Below are 27339 nucleotides of genomic sequence, written 5' to 3' on the forward strand. Positions count from 1 at the left end.
CATGTATGCTAAGAGTAAATATTATGACACTTGGCTTCTTTACTTGTGTCTTAGTGTTCTATTGCTATAAAAAGACACCATGACCAAGGCAACTCTTATAACGGAAAACAGTTAATTGGAAGTGGCATACAGTTCCAGAGGTTTAATCTATTATCATCATAGTGGGAAGCATGGCAGTGTACAGCCTGACATGGTGCTGGAGAGATGAGAGTTCTACATCTTGTTCTGAAGGGATCCAGGAAGACCATGGCTCCTGTAGGCATCCAGGAGGAGGCTCTCATTCCACACTGGATAGACCATGAGCTTAGGAAACCCACCCTCACAGTGACACACTTCCTCCATCAAGGCCACATGTCCTAATAATGCCACTCCCTGTGGGCCAAACATTTAGACACATGAGACTATGGGGGCTAAATCTGTTCAAACCACCACTCTCTGTAAGCATAACTTTATTCAAGTACACTTTATTAGACAGACCTCTTACATACCAAGTCCTTAGCTCTGGGTCCACTGCAAATGAGTATAAAAAAGAGTTTAGTTTCTCAACTATTTTTTTTTTAATATGGAATAGAACAAATTCAGAATACAGTATAAGGAGTGTAGGACAGGAATGCTTGGTAGCCCTTGCTGGCCTAAAATTCACTTGGTAGACCAGGATTGACTAAAACATAAGAGGGCCAGAGCTCTGGGGTTAAAGGCATACACCACCATACTTGGTGGGTGCTATTATTTTTAAAAAGCTTCTTAGAAATGGCATAAATTTTTTTAAACAATAGCTATTCTTGGAGAGTTACATATCTTTCTTTTCCCTTGTTTTTTGGAATAGCATGTTTAAAAAAAATAGTGCATATATGAAATTTTTTTAATAAATTCGATTTAAAGGAGGAAAGAAAATCAGAAAGATGAGATATACAAAGGCATATTCTTTTAACAGAGATATAATCCCTATGTCCCTCTCCTAGTCCATTGATAGGGGAGGTCCTCCTCCCCTACTATCTGACCCTAGCCTATCAGTTCTCATCAGGACTGTCTGGATCCTCTTTCTCTGTGGCCTTGTAAGGCCACCTTGCCAGGGGGAGGTGGTCAAAGAGCAGGGAACTGAGTTCATGCCAGAGACTGCTCTGTTCCCCTTACTAGGTAACATACATTGAGACTGAACTGCCCATGGTCTTCATCTGAGCAGGGAATCTAGGTCCTCTCCATGCAGGTTCTTGATTGATTCATCAGTCTCTGCAGCCCCACCCTGGGCCCAGATTTTTTGCCTCTGTTGGTCTCCTTATGGAGGTTCTGTCCCCTCCAGGTCTTTCTATCTCCCTCTTCTTCCATAAGACTCCCTACACTCTGCCCAAAGTTTGGCTATGAGTCTCAGCATCTGCTTTGATACGATACTGGGTCTCCAGCCCATAAAGAAGATATTTTAAGTGACAAATTTAGGATGATTACAGAGGGCAGAAAATAGGAAGAGACATAATTCGAAGATGACAATGCAGCCACTCCTGATGAGATCTGATAGGCTAAGATCAAAAGGAAGGAGACGATGACCTCCCCTATCAGTGGATTTGGGGAAGGGCATGCGAGAAGAAGTGGGGGGAGTGTGGGATTGGCAGGGGAGGAGGGAGGGGCTTACGGGGGGATACAAAGTGAATAAAGTGTAATTGATAAAAATAAAAAAATTTAAAAAAGATATGATACTAGATGTAGAAATGCTGGTATGGTAGCAAGTCTAAATATAATAATTACCAGAATTTGGCATTGATATGACAAGTCAAACATTGTAACAATGACCTCAGGGCTTTTTAGTACTTGGAAATGTACAAGATTGTTGAGGGATTTATATTGTGAGGTAAAGCGACTCTGGTAAGCTACTAAAGGCCACGGTAGAAGTCAACATCCTTTAACTCAGGATAAAAAAGTCTACTACTGAATGACTTGTATAAGAGACTTTCTAAAATGCAAAGAGCCTTGAATGGTCCTCAGCCAGTAGGTGAAGAGAACAAGATCTCACAAGGAAGGGCCATCCCAAAGCATCCCTGGAAAGCAGAGAGGGATAAACTGTACAGTTGAATGGTTACATGAGTAAAGTGATTTGTGTAGATCCATTCTGCTGAAGAAAGCAAAATATCACAAGAAGGCAGATGATCTTCTATAAATGAGGGAACTGAAGTCATTATTTGGCTCAGGTCTGTGCAGAAGGAGCTCCACTGAGTGGACCCCAGGTTGAGAGGGGCAGGGTAGCATTTCCACAGATAGGGAGGGCAAATTGTTAAACAGTAGACCAGACAAAATATGTTCTAGAACTTCTAGGATGGTCTAAACAAGTGACTGAAATAGCTCAGAGTTTATAAAATGTTACTTGACAGCCATCATCATGTAGTAGGTATTCTGTGTATGTTAAGTGGATGAGAGAACTATTACCTTTGTCTTGTACACATCCTATGTCTTTTGGCATATTTACTAATGTATAGTCATAGTTAATGTTAATAAAAGAGATACAGAGACTAGAAAACTGCTAGTCAAACTGCAGATATCCCTGGAGGTTTCAGGAATAGAAAAATAGAAGTTCTCAGAAACTCTGTAAAAATGAAGAATTATAAAAACTGAATTCCAAAGGTGGGTGGGAGGATCTTGCTACTGAGTAACCCAAAACTCTTATTGCATGGATGTGCATTTGAGAGCCAGTTTTGTTAAATAACTTACCATATATATGTCAAGATTCTGTTCCAGGAAATTCAAACCACACTAGCTATTTTAAGCATGAAAGGATTTAATGTAAAGAATTAAATGCACATTAACTTTTTGGAAGGATTGGAAGAGTAGCTTCTAGTCTTTGGATCTAGGACTGCTGCCCAGAAGGGGAGAGCAGATTGGCCCACCCATGTGCTGTTATTGCTGCAAAAGTCAGAAAACGGGAAAAAGAGATGATGCCTCCAACAACAGCTTTCCCTCAAGATGTGGCCCAAGGGTAATAAAGCACTGCTGTTGATACTCTCTTTACCTTCAGGGTCCACTAAGCTGGTAACTAAACAAGGGCCCTGAGAGAATAGGCTTTCTTCAGGTGATGAGTTATCCAGTCTCAAGAAGTCAGCTCTAAACACATGTACATGGGCCAAGTAGGGAGGGAGGAAAGGTGTGTGGTGTGTGTGTGTGTGTGTGTGTGTGTGTGTTTAGCAATACTGATTGAAAAAGGAGTCATGAATATGAGTGAGTTGGGGGATATTGAAGGAGTTGGAAGAGGGAGGTAAGGGGTGGCAATGGTAAATATAGTAGTTAAATATAAAAAATATTTTAAAAATAAAGATATTAAAAATCGTAACAAATTTTTAAATTATAAAAGGAGGACCCACTTGTATCATGAATTACTGTTGTTCCCTGTCTTATTACAAGAAAGTTCCTTTTGAGTTTCTTGTCATTCTTGTTGACTTTAAGAGAGGGCCCACAAGGAACCTTAATATATGAAATTCTTGCTCTTACCTCTCTAGCAACCTTTAGAGGTTTGCCTCAATTTTCTATCATCTAAATATGATTTTTGCAGGCTCAGAGCCAAACGTAGTCAACAGATATTTCACATATCACATTCTTTGGACTAGAGTGATGTCTGTATTTGTTAAGGTTGACATTTGCTGAATGGCTGCCATGTTTGTGCTGTGCACCCTCTATTTATGTTGCACCCCCAACTCAGTCAGTAGAGCATGAGACTCTTAATCTCAGGGTTGTGAGTTTGTGCTCCACGTTGGGTGCCATTTGTTGTAAGTAGTGATTAATAATTACTATTGATATATCTTCTGATAATGCTGCTGTTAATCCTAAACAGCTGTATAACCAAATCACCACATAGACACTGGGTTTATTTAGTTAACCTAGAACACAATGCTGGGCAATAGTTACTCCCTCTTAAACCTCCAAGCCCTCATAGCTTCCTAACCTTTAGATTTTACCCATTATACTTGCTTTTTATGAAATCTTAGGTCTGGTTCATTCTCCATGTAGTTCCAAGATCCGTCCTCTAGCTCTGCTCTCATAGCTCTCTCTGTCTCGCCCTTTCTCCTCCCACTTATTTCCTGCCCTCTGGTTCCTCCCCTCTTTCCTGTCCTCTGTTTCCTCCCCTTGCTCAACACTGTGGCTAGTTGCTTTATTTTGGCCTGTTTACACAAAGTTGAGACAGGATGCTTAGAGTAAGTATCACAATGCAATATCCAGATTGAAACCAGAGAGTGGGGGTGAGAAATCAGCATTTGAATGAATAAGGGTAAGATGTATACATTTCAAAAGAACATTATAGTAACATATATAGTTTTTCTCAAAGCACATTTACAATATCTTTTGGCTCATATAGTCTTTAATCAAGCACAAAATTCCTGTTCATTTATTAGAAAGGTGAATATAAATCTCTGAGTTTCACTAAATGCCACTCAACTTTAACTTCCTTGTGTTCTGAGCAATGTTGTCTATGTCACCACACATTCAAGAGTATTTTATGTCTGGCAAAACATGTATTTTACTATAAGAATATGGCCAGGGCTTATGCTCAGCATTCCATTGTTACCTGCCTTCCACAGATCAGAATAGATACATGTATGCTGTCAATTGGGAAATGCTGGATATGAATTCTAAGTCATATTACTGATGCAAAGAAGGCCAGTACCCCTAAACCACTGTATGCTTGTAGCAAAGCCAAATGAACTTCCAGTTCTAGCCAAGATGGAACCACACAGGGTAGTTGATTTTCCTGCTGGCAACAACAAATGAAATGAACAAAATATATGAAGAAACAATTTGAATGATTGTGGATATCAAATAGTGAATCAGAATGACCCCAAGATAAGAGGGTTGAAAAAAGTGAGGGTGGGGTGCTTCAGGAATACCCTGATTAACTGCCCTGAGGGTTTTCCAGTGAGTTTCAGGGAATGAGAATGAAGGTAGAGCCTGAAAGAGTTCCAGAACTGAGAAGTCAGAGCAAAGAGTCACATGACTGAGGAGTGAAAATGGATGTAAAAGATCTAATTCTACAGATCTGTACAGGCATTGGTCTTCTGTAACTGAGTCCTGATTGGTGCATGCATGTGTGGAAACAGGCAAAGCTAGAAAATCCCCACCTGAATGGTATACTGGTAATGGTACCTGCTTACACAAGGAGCCATTGCAGGTCAGACTGCATCTCCTCATGATTTGCACAGCACTGGAGGATATCCAGAAGGAGCATGCCTCAGTAGCAGTCATTAACTCCAGGTAGATGTTACTTTGGCCCTGCCTAATAAATCTTACATACAAGAACCAAAAGGAACAAACTGTTTTTATGCAATTAAGCTACATCCAGAGGGAAGCTCAAAAATAGTCTAGGAAGACAAATGCATCCAGCGGCCCAAGAGATAAAATTTATAATGTTGGCTCTCTCTGTCAAAAATTACCAAGTATGCAAGGAAGCAGAAAAATGCAAGCAATAATGATGAAAAAAAAAATCAGTTTTTGAAACCAGCCCAGAACTGTCAGAAATGTCAGAATTAGCAGACAAAAACATTAAAAAAAAACCCTATTAAGCTAAATTCCATTTAGTTTTTCAAAGCTTGTAAGTTTTTTCTTAGTTTACTCTCTCATCCTTTCCCAAACCCTCTCTGTTGCTCTTAGCTTACTCAGCTTTCTCCAGATCACAAGTGAGATGGCAGCCGAACTGGGAGCTCATTTCATAGTCCATTCAGTTCTCTTATGATTCTGTTGCTGTTTAATAATTTGTCTCACCCTTAATGGCTTACCACAATGCCCAGGTTTGTTTTGGTTCTGTAGATCCTAGACTACAGGGTTTGTTTGTTTGTTTGTTTTGTTTTTGTTTTTTGGTCCAAGATCCTAGATTAGTTCTATGATCACAAAACCAAAACCAAAACTTCATCAAGTAGACTCAGTGGATGGATGTATGTTACTAAAAATCAGACCTCTATCAGTGAGCTGTATCTCCAGCCTTCTTTCTCACCTTTTATTTTGAGACAAATTCTCATTAAATCACTCAGGCTGGCTTTGAACTCACCCTGTAGTTCAAGCTTTGGATTTTCTTGTGTCCTTCCTGCCTAAGCCTTTTCATAGTAGAGTAGCTGGAATGATAAGCCTGATTTGATATCTGATCTGGAGGCACTGGTTAATGACACCCTTATAAGATCATTCAGGATGTTGGCAGCATTCTGGTCTTTGTTCTTGTAGGCCTAGCATGTTTGTTTTCTGGCCTTTCTCTGATGCTATGGGCTTCTCTTTAGAACCAGCAGCAGCAGCCTAGATCTTTCTCAGAGTTAGCATTTCTAGCCTCCTCTTTAGTTAGCAGGCAGAGAAAGCTCTCTGCTCTCAGTGGCTCAGATTGAAACACAGGCCCTAGATTATGTGTCTGTGTTCTGGTTATTGGTATCTTTATAGCATGATCACAGGAACAGAAGTTTAACATACTCTCGTGTCCTACACATTAAAGTCTTTATAAAAGAAGTTCTTGAAAGTCACTCACCACATGCTTGAGTCTATTTTTATTTTATTTAATTTATTTTTTGCAACTGCTTTCTGGAAAAAGACTATAAGATAGATATAAACATACTTACTGTATTACTCAGATCTTGTTACTTCAATAAAATGCTCAAGGCAAGCTACTCATAAATGAAGTTTATTTAGCCCACGGTTTTGGTGTTTTAAGGGTATGGCATGTGCGTCATCTTTCACAGCAAGGGCTCTTTGTGTATTTCATGTCATGGGGCCAAGAGATGACATCTTGATGCAGGAGGTCATACAGCAACTAGGTTCTCACAGTCCTGTCTTGGGACATGGTTCCAGTAAACTCCCACTGGTCCCCACCTCTTAAAAATTCCAAACCTTCTTTTGATACCACAGTTACACAGAAACCTGTTGGAAGCAGATCACATTCAACCATAGTACTTAGTATGTGTAAAAAGTTAGCATGTATCTCATACAAATACAACAGATACTCACGTGGCCTATTCCTTCACTTGGCGAGGTCTCTGCCTATTTCTTCCCTTGTTTTGAAAACCTTATATAAAACTGCACCTTCTTTACTTTTCCCCTCTTGTTCTTTTCATACAATTTCATTCATCTTACTGTATGTCATTAATCTTACCACTGTAGTGCCAGTTATAAGAAGGAAGAAGTTTGACCTATCTACTGGTAGATTATTGGTGATTAGAACAATGGCACAGAGAAGTGCCTGGATTCTTTGCATACTTATCACAAAGAATAAATAGAAACATTAATATGTAATAGTTTGGTTATGGTTACTTTTATAAATGTGTGTTAAGCATTCTTTATGCCTTTAGAGAAAATAATCTATATGATTCTTGCAGAATATCTAGGGATATTTGAAATAAAGGGACTTTTTGTTTGTCAATAAGAAAACACAGAAGAGGTAGCTTGTAGAAACGGCATTAGCTTTGAAATGAAGTGCAATCTAATCTCTCCTCTATACAGCAGGGCTCTTTCAAAACTTTCTAGCAGTGTAGGGTGGTCAGAGTATAAAAGTAAATTAGGTGTGATTACTTCTTCCTATCTGTCATTACCACCTGGATTTAGTAGAACTCAACCACAGGAGCCATAATTGTGGAAAAATAGAATTCAGTGAAGAGGAAGAAAAATGCTAGGCTGCTATGAAATATATAAAATATATAAAACAGTAAAATACAAAGATTATAAACTGTGCTGCCTTTAAAAATAACCTTAAGATTTTAGTAACTACCTATTAATATATAGCATAAATTAAGAAAAGAAATTATTTCCTATCATGATGTCTTTAAAATAGAGCACAAATAATAAATTTATAAGGTGAAAATTGAATATCCATGTTCTTTCTTATGTATGGCACTTCCCTTATCTTTTCATTAGATGTAGAAAAAAAAAATCCTCTGACAAAATCCAAGAGATCAGAGATACAGGGCACATAACTAAACATAATAAAAGCAGTATACAACAAGCCGATAGCCAACATCAAATTAAATGAAGAGAAACTCAAAGAAATTCCACTAAATTAAGGTGCAAAACAACTGCTCACTCTTGCCATATGCTGCAGAGTAGCCTGGCCCCAGGCATAAGGCTGGATTCTTTTTGCTTTGCTGGAGACAGACTGAAGCATCTATTCTTATCAAGCAGAGATGGTTTCAACTGTGTGCGGTTGGAGCTTGGCCACTGAAACAGATAACTATGCCAACAACTTCCAATCAGCATTCTGACCTCCCCGTAAGACATATAAAGGGAAGCGATCTGTTGGCCCTGACTCTGGCATTAGAATTGGGGAAGCTGTTCTAAAAGGGAAGAGGAAGTTTATACAGCAACAGTGCAGTATCCAAGCCAGAAGGAGCTGTGTCCTTGATAACCCAGTGATGGAATTACACAGGAATCTCCCTTCTTCTGGACCTCTTTGCTGTGCAACCGATAGTTACTTACTGCCACAGTGTTTCAAGCAAAGTGGGTCTCTAAAATGAACAATAGCTAAAAGATTTCTGACATGCAAAGATTTTTATTAAAATCATTTTGCGGTGTGGATATTATAGTAACTTTTAAGGTTTTGTTATAGCCTTAAAAGCTATAGGCTATAGCTTTATAGCCACATGACTATAAAGCCAAAGCATGCAAGCACTAGATTTTTTTACTTTGAAGATAAAATTATCTACTTAAAAATGCTGTACATTGTCTCTTAGATAGGCAGTAACAGTTAAAAAATGCAAAAAATATGAGTAGGAGGTCATATTCACTAAATGGAAATGGTGTGTTTTTTTAAGCAGCAATTCTTTCATGCAACTTCAGAGTTGGTATCCTAAGCTGGCCTAGATACAGGTTTTTAACTATCATTATGCAGTTTCCCCACTGGTGACAGCTTTTTACGGTAGTATTTTATATCTTGGTACAATATCACCTTCATACATTTGGGGCCTGGCACTAGACGTTGTTAGGAGTGACACATTAACTATGACAAACAAGGTATATGGAAAGATCATATAGATAATACTCACAGGCTCACATGATGAAGTCAATCACCCTCTGCTTCTGATGTTAGCAGGTGACACTTGTTGGATTTTTCATCAATGTTTGGCTCTGATCTTTTTTACTAATTTTGTTTGAAAGTCTAAAGTGGCTACTCCAGCTTGCTGCTTAGGTTCGTTTGCTTGGAAAACCTTTTCCAGTCTTTTACTCTGAGGTGATGTCTACCTTTATTGCTGAGGTGTTTTTCTTGTACGCAGCAGAAAGATGGGTCCTGTTTTTCTATCTGTTCTGTTGACCTGTGTCCTTTTATTGGGGAGTTGATGCCACTGAAGTTGAGAGATGTTAATGACCAGTGTTTGTTATTTTCTGTTATTTTTATGTTGGTGGGGTAGTGCATGTGATTCCCTTCTTTTCGTTTTGCTGATGTGGAGTTATTTATATCCTGTGTTTTCCTGGGTGTAGTTGGCCTCCTTGGGTTAGAGTTTTCCTTCTAGTATCTTCTGTAGGGCTGGATTTGTAGATGGGTACTGTTTAAATTTGCTTTTGTCATGGAATATCTTTTTTTCTCCCTCTATGGTGATTAAAAGTTTTGCTGAGTATAGTAGTCGGGGCTGACATCTCTGATCTCTTAGTGTCTGTAAGATATCTGCCCAGGCCCTCTGGCTTTTAGAGTTTCTGATGAGAAGTCAGGTATAATTTTGGTAGGTTTGCCTTTATATGTGAGTTTGCCTTTTTCCTTTAAAGCTTTTAATAGTCTCTCCCTGTTCTGCATATTTAATGTTTTGATTATTATATGGCAGGGTGATTTTCTTTTCTGGTTCAATCTATTTGGTGTTTTGTAAGCTTCTTGTATGTTTAAAGGCCTCTTTTTCCTTAGGTTTTCTTCTATGAGTTTGTTGAAAATATTTTCTGGGCATTGGAGCTGGGACTCATCTTCTTCTTCTATTCCTATTATTCTTAGGTTTGGTCTTTTCATAGTGTTTCAGATTTCTTGGATGTTCTCTGTCAGGAGCTTTTTAGATTTAACATTTTCTTTGGTGTATCTATTTCTTCGATAGTATCTTCTACCCCTGAGATTCCTTCTTCCCTCTCTTATAACCTGTTGGTGTTGCCTGTGTCTATAGTTCCTACCTTCTTCCCTAGGTTTTCCATCTCCAGGATTGTCTCAAATTGTGTTTTCCTTATGGCTTCTAGCTACATTTTAGATCTTGAAGAGTTTTGTTCATTTCCTTCTTCTGTTTGACTGTAGTTTCCTGTATTTAATTTCTTAAAGGTATTTATTCAATAAAGATGCTTTTAGCACAGAATTCTACCAGATTTTCAAAGAAGAGGCTAATACCAGTATTCCTCAAACTATTCCACAAAATAGAAATAAAAGAAACATTGCCAAACTCATTCTATGAGGCCACAGTCACCCTGATACCTAAACCATACAGAGACTCAACAAAGAAAGAAAATGTCATACCAGTCTCTCTTGTCAACATTGATGCAAAAATACTCAGTAAAATACTTGTGAACCGAATCCAAGAACACATAATATATATCATCCACTGTGATCAAGTAGGCTTTATACCAGAGATGCAGAGATGGTTCACTATATGAAAATCCATGATCATCTCATTAGATGCATAAAGAAATCTTTGACAAAATCCAACACCTCTTCATGATAAAAAGTCATGGAATGATCAGGGATACAGGGCACATACTTAAACACAATAAAAGCAATATACAGCAAGCCAATAGCCAACATCAAATTAAATGGAGAGAACTCAAAGAAATTCCTCTACATTAAGGGACAAGACAACTGCTCACTCTTACCATATGTCTACAATATAGTATTTGAAGTTGTAGCAAAAAAAGACAACTAAAAAGAGATCAAGGGGATACAAATTGGGAAGGAAGAGGTCAAAGTATCGCTACTTCCAGATTATATGATAGTATACATAGGTGACACAAAAAATTTCACCAGAGAACTCCCACAGCATAAACAGCTTCAGCAAAGTGGCTGGATACAAGATTAATTTTTAAAAAATCAGTACTGTTTCCCACTTCTTTCCTAAGATTCCCTGCACTCTGCCCAAAGGTTGCCCATAAGTCTCAGCATCTGCATTGATAGTCTGCAGGGCAGAGCCTTTCAGAGATCCTCTGTGTCAGGCTCCTGACTTGTTCCCTCTTTTCTCCTTCTTCTGATGTCCATCCTCTTTGCCTTTCTGGATAGGGATTGAGAATTTTAGCTAGAGTCTTCCCTCTTGATTAGTTTCTTTAGGTGTACAGATTTTAGTAGGTTTATCCTTTATTATATGTCTATATGAGTGAGTATATACCATGTGTGTCTTTCTGCTTCTGGGATACCTCACTCAGGATGATCTTTTCCAGATCCCACCATTTACCTGCAAATTTCATGATTTCCTTGTTTTTTATTGCTGAGTAAGATTCCATTGTGTAGATGTACTACAATTTCTGTATCCATTCCTCCACTGAGGGGCATCTGGGCTGTTTCCAGCTTCTGGCTATTACAAATAAGGCTGCTACAAACATGGTTAAAACACGGTTGAGCAAATGTCCTTATTGTGTACTTGAGCCTCTTTTGGGTTTATGCCTCAGAGTGGTGTAGCTGGATCTTGAGGAAGCACTATTCCTTGTTGTCTGAGGAAGCACCAGATTGCTTTCCAGAGTGGTTGTACAAGTTTACATTCCCACCAGCAGTGGAGGAGGGTTCCCCTTTCTCCACAACCTCTCCAGAAAGAAGTGGGAAACAGTAAGATCTGGAGAGGACAGGAACTCCACAAGGAGAGCAATAGAACCAAAAAATCTGAGCACAGGGGTCTTTCCTGAGACTGATACTCCAACGAAGGACCATGCATGGAGATAACCTAAGACCCCTGCACAGATGTAGCCCATGGCACTTCAGTATCCAAGTGGGTTCCATTGTAAGAGGAACAGGGACTGTCTCTGACATGAACTGATTGGTCTGCTCTTTAATTACCTCCCCCTGAGGGGGAAGCAACATTACCAGGCCACAGAAGAAGACACTGCAGCCACTCCTGAGGAGACCTAATTGACTAGGATCAGAAGGAAGGAAAAGAAGACCTCCCCTATCAGTGGACTTGGGGAGGGGTATGCATGCAGAGGGTGAAGGAAGGGAGGGATTAGGATGGGAGGAGGGAGGGAACCACAGGGGGGATACAAAGTGAATAATGTGTAATTAATAAAGAATAAAAAAAAGAGATTTAAATTCCTTTCAAAAAAAATCAGTAGCCCTCCTGTACACAAATGAAAAATGGGCTGAGAAAGAAATTAGAGAAACTACACCCTTCACATTAGTCACAAATCATATAAAGTATCTTGGTGAAAGACCTGAATGACAAGAACTTCAAGTCTCTGAAAAAAGAAATTGAAGAAGATATCAGAAGATGGAAAGATGTCCCACGCTCTTGGGTTGATAGGATTAACATAGTAAAAATGGCTATCTTACCAAAAACAATCTACAGATTCAATACAATCTCCATAAATACCAACAAAGTTCTTTACAAACTTTGAAAGAACAATTCTCAAACTCATATGGAGAAACAAAAAACACAGAATACCTAAAATAATCCTATATAATTACAAAACTTCCAGAAGTATCTCCATACCTGACCTCAAGCTATGCTACAGAGAATAGTAATGTAAACGGCATGATACTGCCATAGAAATGGGCTGGTTGATCAATGGAATTGAATTGAAGACCCAGAAATAAACCCACATACCTCTGCACACCTGATTTTCGAAAAAGGAGCCAAAACCATACAAAGGAAATAAATATAGCATCTTCAACAATGGTGCTGGTATCACTGGATGTGTACATGTATAAAAAATGCAAATAGATCCATATTTATCACCCTGCACAAAACTCAAGTCCAAGTGGATCAAAGATCTCAACATAATACCAGATACATTAAATCTACTAAAGGCAAAAGAGGGGAAGAGCCTTGAACTCATTGGCATTCAGGAAGGAGACAGCTTCCTGAATAGAACACCAACAGCTCAGCCTCTAAGATCTACAATTAATAAATGGGACCTCTTTGAAACCCACTTAATTTGCACACCAAGACTTGTAGTGTCTGTAATATAGAATCTTCCCTTTTAGTTCTAGTGTTCAACCAAAAATAATGGCAAGAGTCTGTAGTGTTTGAGGATCATTTTGGGTATTCCTGATCAATAGCTCACAAGGAGTTATTACACAGTTGGCATTATGGTTTTTGTTTTATACCCCATAGTTTCTAGGGGGAACTCCAGCCATACAAGGGATCTTCTTTTTAATTCTTTTGTTTTTCATAAATCATACTTTGTAGCTAACTTATAAGATAGTATATTTCCATATGGGTTTTCTCTGACCCCTTATGTTTGGTTAACCTTTCTCCTCATCTCCTTATCTCCCTTATATGTCCACCTTCCTTCCTTCTACCTTTTCACCTTAGTTATCACTATCTCTGTGTTCATATTACCTATGCTTTATTATACCATCACAGCTAGGGCATCTCCTTCCTAGTAACCTCTTTCTAGATTTCTGACCTTTTTAAAATTTTATTTATATATTTATTTATTACAATTCATTCACTTTGTATCCCTGCTGCAGCTCCCTCCCTCATCTCCTCCCAGTCCCACCCACCCTCTTTCTTCTCCCCCTATGCCCCTTCCCTAGTCCTCTGATAGGGAAGGACCTCCTCCCCTTCTATGTGACCCTAGCCTATCAGGTCTCATCAGGACTGGCTGCATCATCTTCCTCTGTGGCCTAGCAAGGCTGCATCCCCTCTGCCCACCAGGGAGAGGTGACCACTTGGAAACTTTGCAGCAAATGAGCTTCCTTTGAACAGGGGGTCTAGGTCAAATGATGTAGGAGCCACCTATGAGAAAGAACATATTTGTGGGGAGCTGTGAAGGGATAGATGTGAATGGTGTGTGTATGTGGAGGGGTGCTTTTGTATACACACAGAGGCCAGAGAAGAAGACCAAGTGTCCTATCATGTCACTTAACCTTACTTTCTTGAGGCAGAACCTCTAAGTGAATCTAGAGCTAGGTTGGAAGCCTGGTTTCCTTCTCTGCATCACTCGCCATATTCTCTTCAACAGGATCTCTCTAAACCTGGAGCTATTTTTGAGTTCTCCTCTATCCTCCTGCCACCGCCCTACCCCTCCACCCACACTACATACCCGGCCGGATTACTCGGGAATAAAGGAAGCCATGCCCCATTTTCACACATGGATGCTGAGATTTGACCCAGGTCTTCAGGCTTGCATAACAATCATTCTTAGCAGTTGAACCATCTCTCCAGCCCAAAGTAGGATTATTCCATTTCATAAACGGAGAGGCTGATGGTCAAAGAGGTTTATCACCTTACATAAAACTACAGTTGGATAGGTCATTATTATGTCCTGAGGATAAATTTGTCCTAGTGTAAGGGCTGTGTTAGTTGGTTGCAGTGACACACACCTTATTCTTAGTGTCCCAGGAGGCAGAATCAGGGGAACTGCAAGTTCTAGTCCAGCCTGGAGAACACAGTCAGACAGTGAAACCCTGTCTTGGGGAGAAAAAGAAAAAGAAAAAAAAATCTATGATACTAATCACTGCAATGATACATTTAGAAGAAACATACTAAGGCAAATTAATTATGAATGGCCCCAGAGTTGACCAGAGTTATGATGTACATCAGCAAAGACTGTCTGAAGTTGTCCTAATGTTTGACGTTGTCCACAATCAGAATCATGGAGAATAAGATTGCACAGAATGGAATGAAAGACAGGACAAAAGTGTCCTTGATTTTAAAGGGTTCATTTCCTTTTTCTCATGTTCCGTTTGATGCCATAAATGTCTACTCTACATTTATTTAAGGAGAAATGCAAGAGCAAGAGTGGAATTGTCAGGGCAAAATAAACTATCTCTCTGCAATAAACTTTCATCTTTCTTCATTCATTCATCAGGCTTAATGATATGCCAATACTGCTAGCATATTTGAACATTGTCTCTGACAACTCTGCAAAACAAGACGTTTTCAGAACTGAGAGCTAGTCCTTAAGTGTCTTAGCTATCAGGACCTCTCACATTCTCAAGTGTGTGGAGAAACATGAGGTCGGTCAAATACCAAAGCTCTATGCAGGTGTAGTTTCCGGCCCTCAGTATAGGTTCTCACAGCTCTTGAAAAGCAACTTTTGAGGGAAGCTTTCTGTTTGATGTGGATGATGGCGAGAGTTATTTTTACCCTGTGGAGCCAGAGAGTTCTCATTGAGGAGAAAATTCCCAGCTAATGAGTTAGGAACTGGGCTTGGGTCAAAGAGAAGTACAGTATAGCTTTTAAATCTGGTAGTCATAAGCGTCACTTGTGCCAGTACATGTTGGGCAGGGCTGGGTGTTTCTCTGTATTTGTGAGAGGCTGCAGAGGTGTGAGCTGGGTAGGTGCTTCCATTCCTCTAATCCCATGTGGTTAAAGCTTGGTCATCAGCCTTCTTGGCCAAGAGACATCTTTTCCTGCAACTTCACTAAAACCACAAAGGTGAGGAGGAAAATGCCTATTCATTAGTGTCAAGACTCTGATTCAGATGGCTCGTACGCCTCAACACAGCATTCAATAACCCTCTATATAAGGCATGAGTCAGACTTGCTTCTGTCAAGCTTGTTTTAGACATCAAGGCATTTTATAGAATAAATTCCTTTCTGGGTTTTATGGGCTTGAAATGGAAATGAACATACCTTCAGGGTTCTTTTTTCAGGCCAGTAGTTGAATGATATTACTGTTTGACTTATATTTCATGTTTTAATTCACCAAAACATTTCTTCACTAAATATGGAGAATTTAGGTTATTAAATCAAAAGAATACCTGCCTCATTCCTTCCTACATCACTCTGTGTTTGTGTATATATATATATGATATCCATTTATGTACATTACATGCATTTATATACATACATTTTATATGTATATATATATATGTATGTATGTATGATACATCTCCCTGAAAAACAGTGTAATAAAACTATTGTATATTACTATGAGTGTTGAATACATTGGGAGTCATTCTCAGTATATATATGTGCCTAAACAGCATATATATTTACTAAACAAACTGAAAGCAATGTGTTAATGATTTGGATTATAATAATCTCCCCCTGAAAGTATACATATTTTTAGAAGTATTGGAAGGCCCATTGGGGAGCCTGAGGTGACTGGGTTCCCTTTGTCTCCTAATAGAGTCAGATCTGGAAGGCCTTGATGATCTCGGCACAGTTTACAGCAACATTGGCCAGCAGCTGAATGAGACACTGCGTCGCCGCAGACATGCGGGGGAGAACGATTACAACATCGAGGTGCTTCTGGGCGTGGATGACTCCGTGGTCCGTTTCCATGGCAAAGAGCATGTCCAAAACTACCTCCTCACCCTGATGAACATCGTGAGTAATGACTCCATTTTGAGGCTTTTGGTCCTTTCAATCAAATCTCTTGTCTTGTTAACGTCCTCTGGATAGAAATGTAAGAACCTCACCCACAGCCGGTACATGGCACAGTTTAATTCAAATTCTGATCTACACCTCTAAAGTACAAGAACACAGTCAAAGGAAACAAAGTAAAAATTCTTTTTCGATCAGTCCACTAGTGTCCTTTGTTACCATGTAAAGCCCCCATGTTTTAGAAGCCGTGTTGGATGGTTTTATATCATGGTTTTGATTTTCATTTTGTTTTGGGAACAATTAATACTCTGAAGGCGGTCAGCTTGCCTCCATGTGTGACTGGATAGTTGAACAATGCTTCCCAGTGTTGCTCTGTAGCCCCCGAAAAGATAAATTATTTTTAAAGGTGTATAATAACTTTCAAACAAGTGCATTCTTCAAAATTCTAGATAGAAAGTAACATATTTACAAAGCATGTAGCTATCGGATCAACAGCCGCTAATGGGTCCTTTAAATAATGTATACTTTATTTTTCTTTTATGAGCCTTATTCAGATTCAGAGGCAATTTTGGCATCGTTTCTAATTGATGTCCTTTGAATCTTTGCAACTGGCACAGAGTGATTGCTCAGAAGTAACCAATGATAATATATCCAAGCCTCCTACTTCTGAGAGATAACTGAGGGGATGACCCATTCCCTTTTATGTGTTTTACCTCATGCCATTCTATAGTACATGATGTGCTGATATTGGAAACATGAAAATGGGAAGAAAGTGGAAAAAATGGAATTTAGTTTGGAACAAATGTTTTTCCTATTCCTTTATTGTTAGAACTTATGATTTAAAAATCTGGTGATTCTAAGTGAACTAATTCTATTATGTAAACTACTCACAGAGAAAAATAAGCAGTCATTATTAGTTCTGTTGGAAATATTTTGTGAATGTATTCAAATGTAAAATCATAAACAAATAACCTACAATGAGTTAAGTGTTTTTAAAAGGACTTCCAAAGTTGGCATGGGATTGCGTGACATTGAGTACAGATATGCCTATTGTTACAATGTGGAAGTGCTCATTAATCTCTCATACAGTGCTGCTGTAGAGTCCCGTATTCCAAATTGAGGGAAATTTGTGACTTGTTTTAAAATAGATTGAGTCAAGAGATGTGTGTCTTTTGATGTATTTCCTGTTGTAGCATTCATTTGACATTGAGAGGAGACTTAGAAATGGTTAGATATTGCCCACAGAAAGATTTGTGTTGTAAAACTGTCCACGCAGAAAGGAGTTGTAGTGTTCTGATAGTCATAGCGAAGGCTAGAAAAATGCAGGAAGGAGGAAAGACGAGAACAAAACCTTTAAATAGGAAGATTGATTCTATGGCCATTAACAATTATTCTAAATGAATGTGTAAAGGGAATTTTAATTTAGAATAATATCCTAAGACATGACTTTTATATGGAAGTCTTTAAATTAAAAGTTTGGTCCAGAAAGTAGCATTCTAGAGTTTGTTCTTTGTCTACAAAGTTTTTAGTTCGCCATAAAGTTGTGTGTAGCCTTCCACACTGTCTTGTCTACTAGGGTCTTGGCACTTATGTTCATAGCATGTTAAGAGAAGAAAAGTGGGGAAAATCCTGGAAATCATTGGCACAGGAGACAGCTTCCTGAACAAAACACCAATAGCACAGGCTCTAAGATCAACAATCAATAAATGGGACCTCATGAAACTGAAAAGCTTTTGTAAAGCAAAGGACCCTGTCATCAGAACAAAATGACAGCCTGCAGACTGGGAAAGGATCTTCACCAACCCTCTATCTGACAGAGGGCTAACATCCAGACTATATAAAAAACTTAAGAAGTTAAACACCAACAAACCATGTAATCCAATTAAAATATGGTATACAGAGCTAAACAGAGAATCTCAATAAAGGAATATCGAATGGCAGGGAAACACTTAAAGAAATGCTCAACATCCTTAGTCATCAGGGAAATGCAAATCAAAATGACCCTGAGATTTCACCTTACACGCATCAGAATGGATAAGATCAAAAACTCAAGTGACAACACATGCTGGAGAGGATGTGGAGAAAAGGGAACCCTCCTTCATTGTGGGTGGGAATATAAACTACAACCACTTTGGAAATCGATCTGCCATTTTTTTTAGAAAATTAGGAATAGTTCTACCTAAATATCCAGCTATACCATTCCTAGGCATATATCAGAAATATGCTCAACTATACAACAAGGACATTTACTCAACCATGTTGGTATAGCTCTATTAATAACAGCTAAAATCTGGAAACAATCTATATGTCCCTTAATGGAGAAGTGGATAAAGAAATTGTGGTACATTTACACAATGGAATACTACTCAGCTATTAAAAACAAGGAAATCATGAAATTTGCAGGCAATGGTGGAAACTAAAAAAGACCATCTTGAGTGAGGTAACCCAGAAACAGAAAGACACACATGGTATATATTCACTCATACGTGGATATTAGTCATATAATATAGGATAAACATACTAAAATCTATACCCTAAAGAAGCTAAACAAGAAGGAGGACCCTAGGGAAGATGCTCAATCCTCATTCAGAAGGGCAAATACAATAGACATCGGAAGCAGAAGGCAGGGAACAGGAAAGGAGCCTACCACCTACAGCCTCTGAAAGACTCTACTGATTGAGGTGTCGAAGCAGATGCTGAGACTCATAGCCAAACTTTGGGCAGAGGGCATGGAATTTTATGAAAGAACAGGGGATAAGAAGACCTAGAGGAGACAGGAACTCCAAAAGAAGACCAACAGAGCAAAACAAAACAAAAACAAAACAAAAAACCCTGGGTCCTGGGGCCCTGCAGAGACTGATATCCCAACCAAGGACCATGCATGGAGAGGACCTAAAATCCCGGCTCAGATGTTGTCCATAGACTCAGTCTCTAAGTGGGTACCCTAGTAAGGGGAACAGGGTCTCTGGTATGAACTCAGTGGCAGGCTTTCTGATCACCTCCTGTTTGGGGGTGCAGCCTTGCCAGACCACAGAGGAAGACAATGAGTATAAGATCAGTTAGAAGGGGAGGAGAACTGCCCCTATCAGTGGACTAGGGGAAGGGTATAGGGGGAGAAGAAAGAGGGATTGGTGGGATTGGAAGGGGACGAGGGATGGTACCACAGCTGGGATACAGAGTGAATAAATTGTAATAATAGATAGATAGATAGATAGATAGATAGATAGATAGATAGATAGATAGATAGATTGATAATTTTTTAAAAAAAGAAAAGGAAGCATGGAAGGTGATGAAATACGAACTCCTGTAAGAGTGAAAGCCGGGTTTGCAGGGAGTGCCACCTTGTAGAATCGCATCGTTTTACTCTATTAGAGCCTATGAAATTATCAAGAGGCGATTAATTAAAAGGATATAAAAAGTATATACTTTCTCATGGGCCTCTATACCTCTGTTGACCATCAGTTACCTCACACCTGAGTCACTGGCACACTTCTTTATGTGTTGATTCTTAAATGTTTGGTGATGGTGTTTTTGCACATCACTTTCTCCTGGTCCACCTTCTTTGCCTCTTCAGTGTCTTCCTGCTCAATATTCACCTATGAAAGAATATAAGAAAATCCATACAAATCCCTATGAGATTCCAAGATCGATGAAAAGGAACCTATTTACCTTGCTTTATAGTATAATAATACAAAAAGGTAATACGTACAATTATTAACAGTTGGTATGAAGATATGAGTTACTTTTCCAGATTTTATTTCTGCTGATGGAGAGGGAAAGTCCATAATGGCAGGGAGAAATTCCAACAAGCAGGTAGAACAGGAAGTTAAGTGAGCACAGCTTCACAATAAACACAAAGCAGAGAGTGGACCAGAAGTGGGCCAAGGCTAGAAGTTCTCAAAGCCACATCCAAGTCTACATTAGCTCCTCCAACTTCACCACCAACAGGGGAACCAAAAATTTAAATACCTGTGCCTATAACAGGATAGGCTCATTCAAATCACCACACCATATATATAGAAATTACTATGCAGACTATCAAGCTAATGTTACTTTTATAAAAGTAATTGTAAGCTTTCGGCATTTATTGAAACATTGATACACTATACCATGCCCTCAAGATGCTTATAAATCAAAAGACAAACTAAGAATCCTAGGCTTTTAGGCATGGAATGAGCATGGCTTCCTAGTGAAATGTCTTTGCTGTAGAGTTGGGAAGGTTTCATTATTGTTGCTGACACAGTACATTGATAGAGATGGTAACGGTTACCATGTCTTCTACCTGGGCCTTTCTGCTTTATCATAGGAAATAACATCCCTGTCTTTGTTTTTCTGTCTGTAGTCTGGTCTTTTCCAGGGACATTTCATTTATTAAGAGCAAGGTCATTAGAGATCACATGAGTCTTTCACAAATTATTTTCTCATTGGTACAGTATGCTTTAATTTTTTGAAAGTAGTTTGGCTGTTAGGCTGTTTCTTCCCTGAATACAGTAGCTGTATATTTTTAAGCTATATATGTGGAGCGTTGAAAACTACCTGCCATGTCTGTGTAAATGAAATAAATCTTATAAGAAAACATTGTTTTAAGAAGCCAGGGTAGCAGTGTGGCTAGAAACAGAAGTGTCCTAGGAACTCATTGACTACCCAGTCTGGCTAACTGATAAGCTTCAGGTACAGTGAGATGGACCTTAGAAGCTAAGGTGGGGAGCCATAGAAGAAATACGAGCTTTTAATTTTTATATGCACATACATGCATACCATAGCCCACTCCACACCCCCACACAGGATGACCCAGCACAAAAATGAAAGACAAAACACCCCTACAACATCCTTGTACTTTCAAGAGATCTTCACTAAGGGAATATTCATTCTTCTGTCTGTTGAAATCGGTGGTTCATGAGTGAACAGCAGTGGGAAGATAGTGGAAGAAGCTTCCCTATTCACCGTATTTTTGAAAAACACCCCCTGATACTCCAGTTGTTACAAAGTGTAATAACTGAGTGTTAGCACATGAAAGTTATTGGTAGATTCTTAACGGCAATTTCTGGCTCTTCCCTAATGTTTATGAAAGCCTTGAAGAGCAATGCAAGGCACATTTATCTGGGAATATGTGTTCAGGCAGCCTTCATGGGTCATGCAGCAGTTTTCACTTTGAGTCAGCATCGAAAAGCTATTTCTTCTGTTGAAATTAACCACAGTGATCTAGGCATTTATTTACCTGGCATTGGTAGTCTCTCTTGAGACTACAATCACATTAAATCCCTAAGAAACAACAACAACAAAAATGAAATAAAATAAACTAATAAAATTTAGTCCTTTCTCATATCTTGCTAATTGTACCAGTAAAATCAAAATGGAAATAAAATGATAGTTTTTCATTTTGGAAAATAGTTTTTCATATTGGAAAGATCCACCCACAAACGTTATGTAAGTATTATCTGAAAAGGAGGAAGATGAGGCCTGACCAGGAATAGTACATCAGAAAGGATGTACTATTTGAGCTGAAATTTAAAGAGTAAGGTAGGTATTGAAAGATGGAGGACCACCTTGTTATAAGGTACTGCAAATGCTCATAGTGTTTGGGGAACCACTGTCTAGTTAGGGTTTCTATGGCTCTGATGAAAACACCATGACAAAACAGCAAGTTGGGAAAAGGGGGTTTATCCGCTTACACTTCCAGATCATAGTCCATCATTTGAGGAAGTCAGGACAGAAACTCAAGCAGGGCTGGAACCTGGAGGCAGCAGCTAAGTCAGAGGCCTTGGAGGAGCGTTGCTTACTGGCTTGCTTCCCATGGCTTTCTCAGCCTTCTTTCTTTTAGAACCCAGGACTGACAGTCTAGGGATGGCACCACTCACCATTTACTGGGCCCACTGAACACTAATTGAGAAAATGCCATAGAGCTGGATCTCACAGAGGCATTTCCTCAACCGAGGCTCCTTTCTCTGTGATGGCTCTTGCTTGTGTCAAGTTGACGCAAAACCAGCCAGCACAACCACTGAAGGTTTGTCTGTGTGCTGAGTTAAAAGGTATTGCAAGGAGACAGGGTATGAGAAACTGAGTAAGAAGCCCAGGGTAACTTCAGAAAGATGGACATACCATCCCAAGGCCTGTGACTATTCTTGCTAACAAAGATCTGTAACGGGTTTTAAAGATGAGCAGTGGTTTCTTCCATGTGGCATTAGAAGAAGCAAGTTCTGCCTGCAGTAGGATGACTGAGAGGCTCTTCCTCCTCATCTTTACCTCCTTACTCAAACTGTTTCTATTTTAGTACCTGTTTTCATCTCCCATGAACTTGCTCTACCTTTTTCTTCAATACTTGGGACTCAAACCAAAAGACTCATGCATTCTACGCAAGCTATCCACAGTTCATCCACAGCTCCGTTCATTTCTTCTCACATTTAGGTTTTTCATGCTTTTAGCCCGTGGTTCTCCTAGAAGAATACATATCTGATCAGAGTAGATTCAAGCTCATTTACTACCAGTTCCCCATTCCTTGGACATTGGGGCGCTTGTCAAAGTTTGAGAAGAGTATTATGGACAATTATAGTCTTACATAATTATAGTCTTACTAGTAGCATTACAGCTACTAGTGCTTAGGCTGGAGTTGAGAGAAGGATGGACTTGGTTGAAGGATACCTGTGTATCTAAGTACCGGGTTACTCGAGAGTTGGAATGCAGAAGAAAAGTGGGTATGTGATTGTTTGGGATGTTTAGCTGTATGAGACACAATTGTGGAGTGATAATTTTTCATAGATCGGTTCAGAATTCTTTTATGTCTAGCCAGAATTACTCTGGCTGTCTTGACATCCAAAGGTCTCTTTAAAAATTCACATATCTATACTATTTATCTGCTTCCCTGAGCAAATGACAATAATTATGCCTAATAGTGTTTTTTCTTTCTTTTACATTTATGAAGGCCAATCACCATTTTAACCACTGTTCACATATGGACTCGTGTATTCCCTTCAAAAACTCTATGAACAAAATAATGTGGCAAATTATTTTACCAGTGAGGAAACTGAGGCACAGATGGTTAAATGACATGCCCAGGGTCACAGAGCTAAAACCCTAGCTAGACACGTAGGTGACAGAGCCCATGCTCCTAGCCATTCTACCTCACTGCCTCTCAAGACCTGATTCACCCCAAAGAAAAAAAACGAGTGTCGCTTTGTTGAAGCCAGACAAAGCTGTTCATCAGCTAGTCAGACAAAGGTCAGGCTGTCCTGCCAGGCGATTGCCCTGGAGAAATTGCCCTGCCTGGGAACAAACCTGGAAGGAATTTTCTTTTTCAAGGAAAGAGATACTTGATTGGATTTTTGCCTTTTTGCTGTCTTTATGTCATTGGCAACATCATCAAAGTCAAGGCCATCTGAAAATTGAATTCATATTCTGTTTACCCCTTCTTTCAGGTCCTTAATGAGGATTTCTGGGCTCAACCCTGAACTCCTCATTGAACCTCCCTGTCCGGAGCCCAGTAGGCTGGCACTACCGGTGACATTTTGAGCAGCATTACGTGTGTCAAAGGCGTGACTTACAGCAACGTGTATGCTTTGTGCTTTTCCGATGCCCAACACACTGACTACACAGCCAACCCTCTCCTCACTCACCTTCCCGTTCTTTATTTTTCTCAGTACTTTCAGTGCACAGCTGTTTTGATCAAAAAGAAATTGTTTGTAATAAATCTAGAATGCAGTTTCTCATTAAAAAAAAAAAAAAAGAATTCATGTGAAAGAAGAGAACCGAAACCAATGAATGTTGAGTTACCTCTCCCGGTATAATTCCGTGCTGTACTTGTAAACTTGGAGGTGTGAAGTGCTGTTCTTCTAAGATGAGATCTGTTCTGCAGTGCTGTGATGTGTGGGTTTGGACGTGTGGCAAAATGTTTAAATCTAGTGAGTGTCGACTCAAACCGCCCGGACTTGCTTCCTTGGCTTACTCTGTAACTCTGGCATTGGGTGAGTTACCCAACAAGCCTGGGTCTCAGTTTCCTTAGTTGCAAAGTGAAGGTAGCATCTCAGAGTATTTCAAGGATTACTTGAACTAGTCCAGGCTGAAATACAGAAAACGATGCCTGGAGGTTGGAAGGGTGCATGCACATGCTGTTGATTATTGCGAGTGGAGTTTGACGCGGTTGCTTTCACTTGGGGAAATATGTTTTCTTTGCTACTAAATGTTGTGAAACCATTGTCTTTACAAAGGTTATTTTAGTCCCTTCTGAGAGACTGAAGTTGGGAATTCAGTATGATCCACTCTTAGTTCTTTCTCTAGGGCACACTCTTCGTTTCTTTTATTTGCATGGTAAAAATAGGCAGCCCATGGGGGAGGGTCTTTAGGTCTCTTATAAATTCCATAATGAGATGACACGCAAACTCAAAATAAGAGTTTTCCAATATTGTGCTTTGCTTTTATATGAGTCAAATAAGTAATCAAATAAGAGTCAAATAAGTAGTCATTCAGAACAGGATTTTCCTCGTGCTATTTTCACATTTCTGTCTAACTTAGTGGGAGCTGTTTTGTTTGTGGGTAAACCTGGGAAGGCCCACAAGCCAACTGGAGATGTAGGTGTTCTAGGGTGCAGGGCTCTGCTACCTTGTCCTCCTCCCATTCCAAGAGTGCACAGCGCCACCTGCTGGAAGATCTCTGCCACCTCTGAGAAAAACTGCACTGTCAAGATTTTTTTTTTCTTTTTTCAGTGCTTTTGTTGATTTTAAATTGCATCTTTCACTTGGTTGAGATGTAACAAATTTACATTGAAGCATCTTGAGAATCCCTTAGAAGTACTATGAGCCATTTGCTTTTCTCGAGAAAAGGCGGGACGTGACCACATGTTTTCACAAACTTCACAATATTCAGGTAGATGAGCGTGAAAAGGATTTGGCATTTTGCCAAGGATGGATGTGCCATCTTGCCTGATTTGAACAACCTGTCTATGAGGCAGGTGGAATAGCTATGATTGCCGTGTGTCAGCAGAAACGCGAGGCACAGAGTGTTCAGGTAACCATTCAAAAGCCCCTTCGTTTATTGCGGGAAAGCGACAACCAGAATCCAGGACTTTGAAGATGGGACCCCACAGAGCTGTGCTCATTCTCCCTCCAGTTGTGCTCATCCTGTGTGTGTGTCTCAGTGTGAAAACACTTGTACCTGTGGCACTGATGAGCACGGGGAGATGAAAAGCTGCTATATTACTCAGCATATCATGAAAGTGAATTATATAAAGGAGTCAACTTTCTTGATCCTTAAGAAGCATGTTGGGTAAGAGCCAGGGCTTTGCATGTTATAATGGCTACTCTTAGTTTTTCTCACTGAAAGCCTGCTTTCTGCTGTTGTGAAATTATTGCTCATGTTTTGATTATTTTTAACCTATGATAATATAGGTTTAAATGATCCTATCCCAAAACTGAAAATTTTTCACTAAAGAAGACTGCTGTCCAATTAGCCTGTCATGATAGTAGCTTTTGTCAAGTTATGCATTTCTTCTGGTGAATGTTAATTTGGCTTTTAAAAACAGTACTCTTTTACTCAATTTGATACTGTTGCTGTTCACATGAACAATTTTTCCCGTTACACTTTATTGGCATTAAGTTGATTTTTCAATTCATTGACTACAAATTACCATACTCATTAAGGTAGAGTGGTCATATATACTGTTGATGTTTTATCTCAAACGCCAAAAGCTACATGCCATTGTTATGACCTTTTCTTCACTTTGTGACTCTAAGGTTTTCCACCGTGTCTGTTTTTGGTAGCAGTCATGACTCCTATCCTCTGTCATCACCTCTTTTACAGAAATTAACCCACTTTTTCTCCTACACCTCAGGATTTGTTGTTCGTCATTTCTGCCTGATGGTTAGTACTGCTTTTAGCCTTTTGTAAAGAAGGGAGAAGGCATTTACACCTCACCTCCACTCAGCGAAGCGTGCTCTACCTTTGTGTGTGAAGCCGTGCCTCTTTTTGGAACAGTTGCTGTACAAACAAGGCTTCTGGAATGCTCATGAGCCTCTGAATGAGAGCGTCAGTGGCATCTCCGGCTTTAGACTCCTAATTTTATTGGAACTGTAACATTAAGAATGTTTTTACTGGATGTTTAATCTAGAAGAGGAGGGTGTGGAGACTCTGCCTCCAGTTAGGCAGTAGGCAGTGTGATGTAATAGAGGAGAATCAGTTAGTAGCAAAATAGGCCACAGATAGCAGTGCTATTGTCTCATGTTGGATTGGAAATTTCCCTTTTGATAAAATTTTAATGGGTGGCTTTTAGCTTTATTTTCTGTAGATGTAGGGCACAAATATATTATTTCTTCCATATCCCAGTTATAAAGCCTTTATAGATTTTTCTTCCCACCTCTGTTAATGTGGTGCCCTTTCAAGGCCCTTCCCTCCATTCTTGGTCTCAAGGCTGAACAAGTTACTGGAATAAGTCTTTGAATTATTTCCACAAGACTATGAGATAGTATTATTTCTCTTGCCCATTCGATTGAGGCTCATGGAAATGTAGAGTTGCTAGGCATTGAGGGATTTTTGAACCGCGATGGTCTGAGACAGTTAATATCCAGTGTCTTTAGTCATGATATCTCTCCTTGTCACTCTGCATATGACACGTTTTCAGGGCTCTTTGCTCTCTGTTATTCCTTAAGTACCACTGTGTTTGTTGACCACCTCTCTCTCGTGTACCAGTACACAAGGAGTTCATTATTGTGAGTGTTCTTCCGCCTAGAGTGAGCCAACCTGGCCATGAGTCGCCTGTCTGTATAGCTCTGCAGTGCAAGGCTTGCTCTTTCTTTCTTTCTTTCTTTCTTTCTTTCTTTCTTTCTTTCTTTCTTTCTTTCTTCCTTCTTTCCTTTCCTTCCTTCCTTCCTTCCTTCCTTCCTTCCTTCCTTCCTTCCTTCTTTCCCTTCCTTCCTTCCTTCCTTCCTTCCTTCCTTCCTTCCTTCCTTCCTTCTTTCTTTCTTTCTTTCTTTCCTTTC

The 27339-nt window shown here is 39.5% G+C and overlaps 1 protein-coding gene across 1 annotated transcript in view; it reads left to right on the plus strand.

Annotated features, from left to right (window-relative positions):
• Positions 1 to 27339, plus strand: part of Adamts3 (ADAM metallopeptidase with thrombospondin type 1 motif 3) — a 126182-nt gene that overhangs the window by 61375 nt on the left and 37468 nt on the right. The window contains exon 4 of the mRNA XM_055595450.1: positions 16179 to 16378. Within this exon, the coding sequence (XP_055451425.1) occupies positions 16179 to 16378 (200 nt within the window). The remainder of the gene's footprint in view (positions 1 to 16178; positions 16379 to 27339) is intronic.

Source organism: Psammomys obesus, unplaced genomic scaffold (genome assembly GCF_907164565.1).
Source record: "Psammomys obesus unplaced genomic scaffold, mPsaObe1.curated_primary_1811, whole genome shotgun sequence".
NCBI lineage: Eukaryota > Metazoa > Chordata > Mammalia > Rodentia > Muridae > Psammomys > Psammomys obesus.